This window comes from Peromyscus eremicus, chromosome 20, assembly GCF_949786415.1.
Source record: "Peromyscus eremicus chromosome 20, PerEre_H2_v1, whole genome shotgun sequence".
NCBI classification, from domain to species: Eukaryota; Metazoa; Chordata; class Mammalia; order Rodentia; family Cricetidae; genus Peromyscus; species Peromyscus eremicus.
Genome location: NC_081436.1, coordinates 15,593,683 through 15,606,787, shown reverse-complemented (window position 1 = coordinate 15,606,787; position 13,105 = coordinate 15,593,683). Strand labels below are relative to the sequence as shown.

Genomic DNA, 13,105 nt, shown 5'->3' with positions numbered 1-13,105 from the left:
CCAAAGCCAGGGAGCAGCAATGAAAGTTGGTACTCATCTTTTTTCTCTCTGTTTTTGTTTGTTTGTTTGTTTGTTTATCACAACCCAGACCCCAGCCTACACATGGTACCTCACACATTCCAGGTAGATCTTCCTTCCTCAGTTAACCCAGTCTAGATAATTCTTTATAGACATTCCCACAGACTTGTTTCCATGGTAATCCTAAATCCCATCAAGTAGACAGTCAAGATCAACCATCAAAGAACTGAACTGGCCCCTCCAGACCACAAAGGAAATACTGCACATCTTCTTATCGAGGACAATTGGGGTCCAACCTTTAATTGTCTTCTTCCCAGGGTTACCAGAAGAGACACTACCAATGGCAAGAATAATCTAAGGGAATGAATCTAAGCACACCTAGCTCTTCATTCCATTCACTTTGTTCTTCTGTTACAAAAATTTGCCACTCCTCTCGTGGAACCAGTCCACAACCTTACAAGCAGTCACTCTTTTACAATACAGTGCAAAGCTTTCGAGGTCCCCACAAGAGCAGTGATAGTCAGCTTCATTTGCAACCCAAAAAGGGAGTGAATAAAGGAGGTGGGGTCAAGTAAGGCCTGGAATAAGTCTGAAAGGAAATTTATGTGCTCGAAATATAGTCTTATAAGTGGTTAAGTGAAACATTACAAGGTTATTATAAGTGTGCTCAAACTACAATCTTAAAGGTGGTTAGGTAAAAGAGTGTAAATCGCTAAAATAAAACTGCCCTCCCCTTTTTTTTTCTATGTCGCCGTTTTCTGGCAGGGAGGGGGAGGAGCACACAATAGCTAGGTAACTTGCATCACAGTTTCAAGCACCTGGTATGAAAAAAAAAAAAAGAACCCTTTTGTGCTAAGTAAGTTGCTCTAGGAGGCCACTTGGGCTGTGAGAGAAGGGGAGGTCTGAGCTTTATTTACACCAGAAGCAAAGCTATGTACCTAACGTCCACCTGGCCTAGGCATTGTCTCCATATGGGTGTTTGCCTTAATTCAAGAGACTAGCGGGTGGTCGGACCAGCTATTCTGTCTGCCACTTCTCCTTGGATGCTTTGTCCAGAGCTGGCCCTGGCTCTGGAAGCTTGCCTAATTCTAATGCTAAAAAGGAGCAGAAAGCCTGGAAGCAAGAAGCTTTGCCTGCATGACTGTATCCAAATACCTTAATTGTGTATGCCCAAGGAATGATCAGTCCACACTGTTTAGAAGTTTTGGGGGAAGCTATGAGAGTGCACATGAAATTCATAGCAAAAAACAGCTGATATATTAAAAGCCAAATAACACCAAATACTCCTTGAGACTTAGCTTCCTCTGGAAGAATTCCTTGATTCTTCTAGGTAATAGCTTTGCCATAATAGGCTGAATTCTTACTTCATATTCCTGTGGCCTGTATTATATTCTAGTCCTGGATCCCTGTTGATAAGACACACACCAAGAAAAGACAGTCAAGAGAAGGCTTGTCTCCTGAATCTTGGCCTGAGTTTTCTAGCAAAGGAGACCTGGGAGAAAGCCCACAGTTCGTTCTCTCTCTCTCTCTCTCTCTCTCTCTCTCTCTCTCTCTCTCTCTCTCTCTCTCTCTCTCTCTCTCTCTCTCTCTCTCAGAGATGAGTTTAGGAGTTTGACTGCAGTCAATGGGTCTCACAGCTGGGCAGTTACCAAGTGTTGTTTATGGGGGTATCAGGTTGCCATGCAGTTGAGGAGTAACCCCAGGGCTGGGGTTGTAACATACCTGGCCAAGCCTTGCCTGAAGAGCAGAAAGCAAGGTCTACTTATGGCTTGATCTCCCCAAACATAGTGTACCATCATGGGCTCCTGTGCTTAGAGAAAGTTGTACAGTATCCTCATTGGTACAAGAATCAGCTTGCCAGCCTACTTTCCTGGGAGTATCAAAGATGTGCCTGAGCTGGCACAGCAGAGGACTCGACCAGGGAAGTGAGGGATATTGGATGGCTTTGGGTTTATTTTAGCAAACAGAATATAAAATCATTTTATAGCAAGGTGACTGGCTGCCCCTGCTGGAAGACACATGGTGGTGTATGACAGTCCTGCCAAGAAGGTCCACAGATTGGGCAGACAGAAACATATCTGCTCTTTGCACAAGTGACAGACCTGTTGCTCTGAGGTCCTCCCAGCCTGACCTATCAGCACAAGAGAGCCTGAGCCCTCTAGCCCACAAGGTCCTCTTTTTCTGAGCACCACCTTGGGGAGAGCATTCATTCCCCCTCAGATCTGTTTCTCCCCCGACTTTGTGGTCCTTTGTCCAAACTCTACCCTCTGCCTGAGCTTCTGCCAGCTAAACAGCTGCTTTCAACTCCATGTAAGTTTGCCAAGCTGTGGCAGATTGCCCAGGAGCCCTCAGGACTGTGACCCACCCTAGTCCTAAAAGGCCCCAGGCCCCTATACCTTTGCTTTGTTCTCTGCATTCTGCCTGCAGGGTTCTTATTCTTCACCTGTCAGACCAGGGTCTGGGCTCCAGCAGCTGCTTCCTACTGGGTCTTGGGATATCTGGGACAAGATTCTGTCTCATACCAGCCTATGTGCCCACAAGAGAGGCGTAGTGAAGGGAGCAAGCTCCTCCACTGTCCTCAGAACACTGCCTGAGATCCTGGCCCCATGGGCCTGTCCACTGTGGACATTGGTATGGGTCTGTGTGGAACTGTGGGAAGGGGGGTGAGTTTTTGCACTCCTTGAGATGTGCATGTGAGTGGCATGTGTGTACGTACTCTTGATTGCTTATGTGTGATAGAGATGTGTGTGGTGTGTATGTGAACAGCATGTTGTAGTGCAGATGTGTGCAGCCCTATGGTATGGACATGTGGATGTTGCCGTGTGTGTGGACACTACTCACAGTCCACCATGTTACCTTTGGGGAAGTATGTATGTGGAGTTGGTTGTGATAGTGTCTCTAGGTCCTACTCTGCAGTCTTCCACAGGGCTGCAGAGTAGTTCCTCTCCACAGTTACTGTCTGCATCACACACATACACATTTATGTAGATAACATATCCATCCCCAGCTCTCGCGCACACGCGCACACACACACACACACACACACACACACACACACACACGGCAACATCTTCTTCCCAGGCTGAACACACACACACACACACACACACACACACACACACACACACACACGGCAACATCTTCTTCCCAGGCTGGAGCTCACATACTGCTCTCTCTCTCCATCTTTCTAAACTATCCACTTTCTTCCAGGAAACTGAGATACATGAGACCCCATTTCCTGACTGCCACAAGCTGAGGGACCCCAGTGGTCATCATATGTTCAGGCTGTGGCAGCTGTCTGTCCAAACTTAGGCCACTGGCCACCTCAGGAGTGCCCATCCTTCCACTGTGCTGAGACGCTTTGTGCCAGCAGGGCCAGAGAAGGACCAGCTCAGCCCATGCTCTGGGTGAGATGAAGTTGTGAAGTGGAGGCATGAAAGGCCCCTTTGTTCCAAGGATGTGGTAGCCCGGTGCTGGCCCGGCACTGTGTCTCCCACCGCCTCCAGCAGGAAGTAGGCTGGGCTGGGTGAGCTGAGTTCCAGCAAGCAAACAAAAGGACCTGTGTGTGCAGTGCTGTTCCAGTGTCCTCGGGGGCTTGGTCCCTGGGTATGCCCAGGCTCTGCTTGTCTGTGTGCTGCTACAGACCAGCCCACAACACGGCCTGGCTGTGTGTGCTTGTATCCTTGCACACACATGTGTGGATATGCATATGTGTGGATATGTACATGCATGAGTATTCATAGAGCGCATACATACGTGTGGATGTGTGCACGTGTGACACGTGTGGTGTCTGAGCGTGTGCATATATTTACAGTGTACATTGTGTAGTGGTATGTGCATCTGTGTACCTCTTGTTTGTGCATGTGTAGATATGCCATGTTTGAGATGCACGGTGCGTACATCTGTGTGAGTGTGTGCTTGTGTATGTGCAGGGAGTGCATGTGTAAGTATATGTGTGTACTCGTGTGCACTTGTACGTGATATATGTATACATGTGTAGTGTGGTGTATATACATGTGTGTGTGTTTATGTATTGTTAGGTATCTACCTGTGTAAATGTATATATGTCATTATTTACATGTGTGAGTATTCATGGTATGTGTATGTGAGGATTTATACATGTGTGTGCAGTGTGTGACTATGTATGTGTGATGCAGGTACATGTGGGTAGGTGTCCTAGGTTTACACATGTGAGTACATGTATGAATGTGTGCTCTGCTTGCATGTATATCCACATAGATTGCTTTATGTGGCATGATGTTGTGCTTACACCATGTGAGGTATGTGCCATGTGCCTATGTTTGTGTTCATGTATTCTATATGCACACCCGTGTTTGCACACAGGTGTGTTCGTGAGGATGTGTATGTCATGTGGTCTGGACAGGTACTCTGTTCCCTCCCATAACCTAAGGCCAGCAGGACCTGGTCACTCCCTTCCTGGCCTGTGCACATCTGTGTATGTTGTCTTGCTGTGTATGGGCTTTCCCCAGTGACAGAAGACTGTATGCTGTATCCCTCGTCCCACTTCTCACAAAGTGTTTACAGGTGGAGGAGGCTCAGGAGCCCCATGTGTGTTGCAGGAAGGTGGCCTTAATACAAGATGGGATAGGACCTGTACTCAGCCTCACTTCCTTTAGCCCACCATCCGTTCTTCGCTCCCAAAGCCCACCCATTCTTGGTATGTCCTGCAGATAGGCAGGCTAAGGCTGGCTGCTGGTGCTGCCACCCTCCCCTAGCCAGTCCATACCGAGTGCACCCAGGGCCCTGCCCTGGGTGATGTATATGTTGACCTTTGATCCTGCTGTCCTCCTGGTAGCTGGAGGCTTCCTCTTCCTACACAACCCAGTCCTGTTCTTGGCCTGTTAGGCAGGCAGAGACTGTGTGAGCGGAAGCCTGTGGCTCACTAACATGCAAACTCTCTCTGAGGTGCTTATCGGGACAGGTTTGTGCATGCAGGGAAACTTCTCATGGCCATGTTTGAATCCATCCCTTGCATCCCTCGGTGGCTAAAGGCAGAGAGAGAGAGGAAGAAGGAGGGAGAGAGGGAGGGAGGGGGGGAGAGAGAGAGAGAAAGACTACAACTTGTTGAGAGAAAGTTCTCAGGCATTGCAAACAGGAGTTTGGGGGCTGAGGTGTGGGAGTGGATCCCCAGGCAGCTGATTTGAGGCTTTCAGGCTTATATTTGTTGGCGACTGAGACGGTTTCCATACCATCTTTTGCTGTCACCAGAAATGACACATCGGGGCTGAGAGAAGCAGCTGCTGGTGACTTTGCACACATAATGAACAGCCAGGGACAGATGTGTGACACAAGCCAACTCTGCTTGCCCACCAGCCACCTGTACTGTGATTAGTGGGAGCCCAGGAGAGTGGCTTGGGCCTGACGCCTGGCTCTTTGGAATGTCCCATGGCCTGGGAGGGGCGGTCTCAGCCTGGGGCAGCCATTGTTCTTGAAGCTATTGCCCAGGAAGCCAAATAGTTTTCTCCCAGATCCTTGAAGGAGCAACTGCCTGCACTTTCTTCACGGGGACTCCATAACTGACCAGATAAGCGTGGGACAAACCTCACTCCATCAGTTTAGGCTTCCATAGCAGGATGCCTCAGACAGGTGGCCTAGTGGCTTAACATTGACTTTGGGGACTACAAGTTCAAGGCCACAGTGCTGGCAGGGCCGGTTTCTGGCTTGCAGATGTCTGAGTCCTTCTTGCTGTGTCCTCACAGGTGGTGTGTTGTGAAGCAGGGAGAGGGGAGGGTGTATCTTTGGATCCCTCATAAGACCACTAATCCTTCAGATCAGAACTCATACTTGTGGCCTAGCTTGAATTCATGAATTACTTTCTTATGGTCCTATCTCTAAATATGAGGGTCGGGAGTGGAAATGGAGGTGGAGTTTTTCTGTCCCAACCACTCAGTCCCAAACAAACACACCAAAGCTTATATAATTACAGAATGCTTGGCTGATAGCTCAGACTTCTTACTAACTAGCTCTTACATTTAAATGAATCCATTTCTATTAATCTGTGTATTGCTATGTGGCCTGTGGCTTTACCAGTCCTCTAGCATCTTGCTTCTTGGGTGGCTCCCTGGCGTCTCTCTCTACTCAGCCCTTTTTCATCTGAGTTCTCAGTTTGATTGTTCCACCTATCCTTATCCTGCCTTGCCATAGGCCAAAAAGCTTTATTATCAGCCAATGAGAGTGATACATATTCCCAGCGTACAGAAGGATCATCCCACAGCACAAGGGCTTCGGCACGCATTTATAGTGTGTCTCTAACAGTAATGTGAAAAGAGCTGGCCTAGGATCCTGACTGATGCACAGTCCACTTTGTTGGCAACTGATATGAAGACCCTGGGATGAGGTGAGGCAAACAACATATCCCATGGCATTCTCTACTGTATCGCACTTACAAAGCTCCTGTCTGCTCTGCTGGATGTACTTCATCATAGAGCCCCTCTTGGTATGTCAAGCCTGATAGGAAATGGCCATCTAGGATACCCGCCTTCATGTCTTCCAAACTATCCCAGGCCCTCCAGACCCACGCTCCTTGTAGTAACCCTGGGGCTCAGCCTTTACTGTGTGAGCTCTATCCCGTGTCTTTGCCACCCATTGCCTACGTTTGTACAGAAACATCACTGCCTCCAGAGCCAGTTCTCTGGTCCTAGGCAAACGGTAACTGTAGGATTGCCTGTTCAAAATCAAGATGTCAAGGAACGGGGAGCAGAGCATTGCCAGTTGTACCCTTCCTCTGCTGAGTCATGGGCACATACTGTGTCAAGGCAGTGAAGCCCACTGATCCCCCAGCTGAAGGACTGTGTCTCAGCACACTCCACCCAAGCTCATATGTCTTTGCAGAGCTGTTTACTTGCCAGCCGTCACTCCTCACTGGGAGAAATTGGGGAGAAAACATAGTGCACATCTTCTGGGGAATTGTACCTCTAGTTTAAGCAAATCCGAAGTCCTCTTGCTTCAATTTTTTTAAATAGTGAAGTGGAAAAGAAAGCTTAGGAAAAGGGAGGAAGCTTAGAAGTTGGAAAGATTGTGGTATGGGACCAGAGATGGAGCTGAGTTGGGTGAGGGATGTAGTCCCCTCTTTCCTGGGATGGAAAGGTCCCTGTAGCTGTGTCTTGTGAAGGTGACAGAGAGGGACTCTGTAACAGAGTTAGCCAATCCTGAGGCTCAACCACCAGCTCTTTGCACCTGCTGGGCCGTGGGGCCAATTAGAGTTCGGCAGTGCTTCAGGAAGGAGCACAAATGGAAAATGTGGTGGTTCTCCGTGTGCACATCCTAGATGTCCAAAGGAAATGAACTCAAGCCCATTCTTGAAGCAGTGACCTCTGCATGGGTGAGCAGTTAGTCCATGGTAGACCCTTCCTGTATGGGGAGAGATACATCAGACATGGAGGTCACAGAACAGGCACGTAACAGAGGCTTAGCCCTATTCTGGTCTTTTGTGACCTCAATCCCAGAGGTTTTTGTGGTTGGTTTTGTTTGTTTGTTTGTTTGTTTGTTTGTGGTTTTGGTTTTTTTTTGTTTGTTTGTTTCTTTTTCGTTAGAGATGTCCTCCAGTCTCTGATGTTGGAGTTAAAGTTGGGTATGGAATCCTGCATAACTGAGTCTTCCAACAGTGCCCACGGGTGCTAGTGTCCAACCTGACCACCTGTGTTTATCACTCCCTCACTGCTGTGATGAAATACCTAGGAGAAATAGGATGAAGAGTTGATTTCAGCTCTTGGTTTCACGGGTCTTAGGCCACGCTTGCATGGCTCACACCAGGAGACAGACACAAAATGCCCATTCTGGGCTGGCTTTCTTCTTCTTCTTTGCTTTGCTCGGGTGATGGTTGCTCAGCCCTGGATTTGTGCTGCCTTTGTTCAGGGTAGGTCACCCCCCTTTGCCTAACCCTTTCTGGAAAAGCCCTCACAGACACCCATGGGTGTGCCCCACCATCTCCTAGGTGATCCTAAGTCCCATTGCGTTGAGCATGACTGACCTTCTCAAAGACTTAGCTTTTACTTGGACCACAAGCCTTGTTTATGGGTCTCTTGAGTGAAGCAACTATAGTAAGAATTGCCTCAGGAAGGAGGTTAGCAAGGTGAACGGGTCATAGAAGATTCTGGTAATAAGAATACTAGCCGGGCGGTGGTGGCGCACGCCTTTAATCCTAGCACTCGGGAGGCAGAGCCAGGCGGATCTCTGTGAGTTTGAGGCCAGCCTGGGCTACCAAGTGAGATCCAGGAGAGGCGCAAAGCTACACAGAGAAACCCTGTCTCGAAAAACAAAAACAAACAAAAAAAAAGAATACTAACTCCATTATGGACCTCTTCCTCAGAGGCTTCTCACAGCCTTCCTTTCTGCCAGGCCTGACCACCAATCCTGGGTGGGTTTCCAAGGAAGGAGAAGGGTAGTTTTCTTCTGTGTAGACTGTGACATTCTTGTTCTGATGAACACTGTGACCAGCTCCTCACTGCCAGCTCTTCACTAGAACACTGCCCTGCAGACTCCAGGGCTCAAGACAGAGACTCAGGCCTGCCAGCATAAGAGCCCTGAGTCAGGCCAGTGTCTGGAGATGAGAGGTAGGGGGTCATGGTCTCTATAGAATTGCTGACTTCCTGGCAGGCAAGCCTCACTCCTGACACTGAGTTCTCGTCCCACCCAACATGTCCCATGGACAACCACTTCGATAGATCTAATACATGCGCTATCAGTTTCTGACAGAGCAAAGAGTGAGACTTTCACCCCTCAGGAAGGGGAATGACGCTGTTTTGAAGATGTTCTAACACCCTCAGTGACTACTTGCTATTAGAGGCTGATGATAGAACACCCAGGAGAGGCAGTATGTGGCCAGCCTCCATGCAGAATGTCTCTGAATGGCATGATTCCTGCTCTTAGGGCTACCCATTGTGCCAGGCCCAGCTTTAGGGTGCAGCCATTCCACTCAGTGAGGCCTGTGTGTTGGGAACAGCACACTGACCAGCTCTCTCCTCTCTCCCACAGCACGAATTATCAAGACAAAGCAGTGGTGTGACATGCTCCCTTGCCTGGAGGGGGAAGGCTGCGACTTGTTAATCAACCGGTCAGGCTGGACTTGCACACAGCCCGGAGGGCGGATAAAGACCACCACGGTATGTGGCCCCTTTCCTTTCTCGTGGGCGTGTTGGGGAGAAGTGAGCAGATACCACAGCCCGTGATGGATGTAGATTCTATAGGATGGAGCAGGGACAGGTGGCAGCTGGTGTCTCCAACCTGGTCACAGCTTCTTCTCACCCTCTGGCATTAAGTTCCAGAGAGCCTGTGCCTAATCAGTTGGTCTTTGGGTGCCCAGGGACCGAGCCACAGAACACAGAACCACATAGATTGGTCCGCTGGGCCGGTCATCTCAGATGTGAAGCTAATACAATGCATATTGCTGGCACTGAGGCTGCTTTGTAGGGGAGATGTAGGGGGTACATCAGTCACCTCAAAACCTGAGGGCAAGTTTCTGTACCCTATCTGAGGCCAAGGGGGCCATCCAGATTCAAGCCAAGGGACGAAGCTGCACATGATTCTGCTGCTGCCCTAGATTTCATCTGGTGACTGCTAACAGACCCCAAGGCCTCCCAATACCTCACCTTCCTCATCCTATGGAGCAGGGAACACTGAGTCTTTCTAGAGGACATGGCTATCTTGATCTCCAGAACCATTCTTTCCACAGGTGGTTGAGTGCACAGGACTCTAGGATGTTCTTTGATTTTTTTTTTCCTTGTTGCCAATTCTTTGAAATTTCTGAGGTGTTATGGCTCCACACACTGCCCGGGCACTGTAGTTATCCTCTGTGATATGCAATTGAGAGGCAAAAAGTCCTTGGGCAAGATGGGTCAGCCTCCTTGAGCTGGTGACTATTCCCTTAGCACTGGCTTCATTGAGAATAGGCAAAGGCTGAGACAAGTCCAGGGTCAGTGTGGGAGCCTGTTGGGCTGCTGAGTGGATATAGATGCAAGCAACGCTGTGAAGAGCCTTAGGCTCTGAGGAGCCTGGAGAGATGCATGGAGCAGGGAAGCCACAGGTATAGGATGTTCTATGTCTGCCTCTGCCCTGTGCTCACCACAAGTGCAGGTTGACCCCCTGAGCTCCCAAGACCTCCCCCCCAGGCAGGGGCCACAGATAGGTGTGAGAGTTGATAGATAGAGATGAGCCCCGTCACCCATAACCATGCAGAGGTCTGCTGATGGCTTTCCCAATGCCACATAGTGGCCTTCTGTAGAAGGTCCAGCCTCCCCAACCACACCCCAGGCTTTCAGCCACTTGGATAAGTGCTACAATGGTGAAAACTGTCGCCAAGAAAGGAATCATATATCCATAGTCCCCCATGATTCAGAGGAGAGTCATGACAAGGCGAGAGGGTCTTAACGCCCAAGCCTGTGTCCTTTTGGGGACCAGAGGTAGTCCTAGGCTTGGTGCATTCTCCACTTGCTGGGGTTACACTGGGAAGGGATGGGCAAGTAAGGGCAGTGTGTAATTGCAATTGGACACCACAGTGGACTGGGTGGGTGTGAGGGCCCCCTGAGCCAGCTTTACCTCTTCCAGAGACAACAAAGGAGCTGGACCAGCTCTGCAGTCTTGTCTACATGGTGTCCTTGAGTTCAAAAGGATGAGACCCGACTCCTATTGGAACCTCTAGCCTAAAGTGACATGTTTTTAACTGTCTGAAATGTTGGTTTTCAAGCCAGATACTAAGAAACCACAATTTAAAGTCCCTACTATGCATTTATATCATGGCCTCTTATAGAGTAAATTAGCATAGGTTTCACATGTCGCCATAAATTGTTTTTCCGAGATGACAGTCTTGTCGACCATTACCTCTAAGAGGCCTGGTGGCCATGTAGTGGCTGCTAATTCCTTTCCAATGTCACTCATCCCAGATAGGGCCTTTGTTCAGCCAAGACCCCTCTCCACTCTGTACCCCGGCTATGCTGACTCCGCATCCCAGCTCCACTGTGACACCCTAACCCTAACGCAGTGTCACTTGCTGATTATATCTCTGTGTGTGTCACCAGAATGGGAGCTGCTCACGGGCAAATCACTGGTCCTGGGGATCCTGTAGCCTGTCCCCTCATGGGGCCTCCTAAGTATGTGTGATAAATGGATCCATTGATTAACCCAGTGCAGACCCCCAGATACATGCTGATGTTCGCTTTTCTGGAATCACTGTGTCTCAAAAGCGTGGGTCACCACCCCATTAGTGGGTCATGAAATTAATTTACTGGCTCATGATCAGCCTGTAAAAAGTGGAAGAAAGGTCATAAAAATACTAGAGTGCCTCTCGGGTCACTGGGATGAGTGCCACTTAGAGCAGCACAGGCATAGTGGTGCTGTGGGAGATGCGAGTGTTGCTGTGCAGAGTGGGAAGTCCATGGCCCTGATGACTCCGGAGATAAACGAGCCTCCGGGCTAGCTTTGTTAAGGGTTGCCTCTGAAGTTGCCCCTTAAACTTTGCTTTGTGAGCAGCCATCTGCACTGAGCCAGGTGACTAGTGAACGCCGAAGGTTCTCCTTGGCCATGGAAGCAGCACCCTTTCTTGTACCCATCCACGATGCATCGTTTTTTAGAGATGGTGCAAGGGGTGGGATCCCCTTCCTCTTCTGCAGCCCCTGGGCTCTGGGTTTTCACTAGCCCTGACAGCAGGACTTACAGGCGACCTAAATGAAAAGGGCTAGAGGATCCCAGGTGGGGACCCCGATCCCTCATAGCTGGCCAGAAATGGATCCCAGAGCAGATGTTGGCTGGCTACGGCTGCGCTGCGCACTGCACATGTTAGTGGCTTCCGCAGATATTCTAATCAGTGTTTACTCTGCGTTTCTGTAATGTTTATGAATTGCAAGATGTTCAACGGTGAGCCATACCGTTCCCTAAATCAGAATAAACCAGATGGATTGGAATCCAATTAGCTATTAAGCACCACATTTTAATTCTGTATGTTTGTGGGGGTGGGGGATGCTTGGGGAGGGCTTCCTGGGAGTCCTGCTTAAGAGTTAGCACTTGCACGGAAGTGTATACACCAGAGGACATAGATTCAGAGATGTCCAGATGCCAGCTGCAGGAACACATGTGAGGCTGAATGTCTGACCTCTGCACCCAGTGTTTTGGGGGGCCTCTATTACAGGCAGATGTAGAGTCCACTCAAGCAGCGGCAGTTCCTCTCAGCTTACCTGACACTGGCTGCTGACTTGAGCTGGGTAGCCCATGCCTGGATCCGCGGCATCTGGAAGTGAAGAGCACTGAGAGCAGTCACATTCCCGAAGAATACAACTGTGGCTGGTCCTCTTCTCAGCCATCCTAGCCTCATCTTCTGTCCAAGAGAGTTGGCCTGGAGCAGGGAGGGCCCTTCTGGTGCATAGCTAGCTGTTGAGTGGACTCTACTTATTCCACTCAGGACTCTGCAACTGCAGCTTCCTGCCAGCTTGGAAGTGGGAAAACGGTTGACCTCAAGAGCTTCTGCAGGTCGAGCTGGAACCTGGAGGTCTCCATCATGAAATTCTAAAGGCTGTGTGTGGTCTGATGGCCATACCAAAAAAATCATAGAAAACTGGACTGGGCTCCTTCCAGGAATCAACATGGGTCCTGAGTGGCTAGCTGTGTGCCAAGCCACAGGCTTGCCTAGGTTCCCACCAGTGTTGGGTAATGCACGACTTCACAGAAGAATGGAGCACTTCTAGGCACCCCCATATTGGACCAACAAACCTCAAAGAGGCCTTTGTGGAAACTTACCAAATGCTAGTCTCAGCCCCCAGCTAAAAAGGATCAGATCCCTGTGCTAACTATCAGCCTTCTGGAGACCCCTGTGAGGAGACAGGGATGTGACAGCATGTGTCTAGGAGGGGACTAGTGGTGGCTGTAGCAGAAGAGAAAGGCTGAAGCCCTAAGAAGCTTCAGACCCCAGAGAGAGAGAGCACATAGGTAAATTGCTTGCCACAGAAACATAAGGACCCAAGTTCTCCCCCAACCATCCATATAAAAAGCTGGATGTGGAGGCATGCATTTGTAATTTCCAGTAGAGACAGCCAGCCAGACTGGCTTGATCCAAGGTCCCAGTGATAGACTTTTTCTCAAA

General features: G+C 49.4%; 1 protein-coding gene across 1 annotated transcript in view; it reads left to right on the top strand.

Annotated features, from left to right (window-relative positions):
- Tafa5 (TAFA chemokine like family member 5) overlaps positions 1–13,105 on the top strand; it is a 134,546-nt gene that overhangs the window by 94,348 nt on the left and 27,093 nt on the right. Inside the window, exon 3 of the mRNA XM_059247423.1 lies at positions 9,013–9,140. Within this exon, the coding sequence (XP_059103406.1) occupies positions 9,013–9,140 (128 nt within the window). The remainder of the gene's footprint in view (positions 1–9,012; positions 9,141–13,105) is intronic.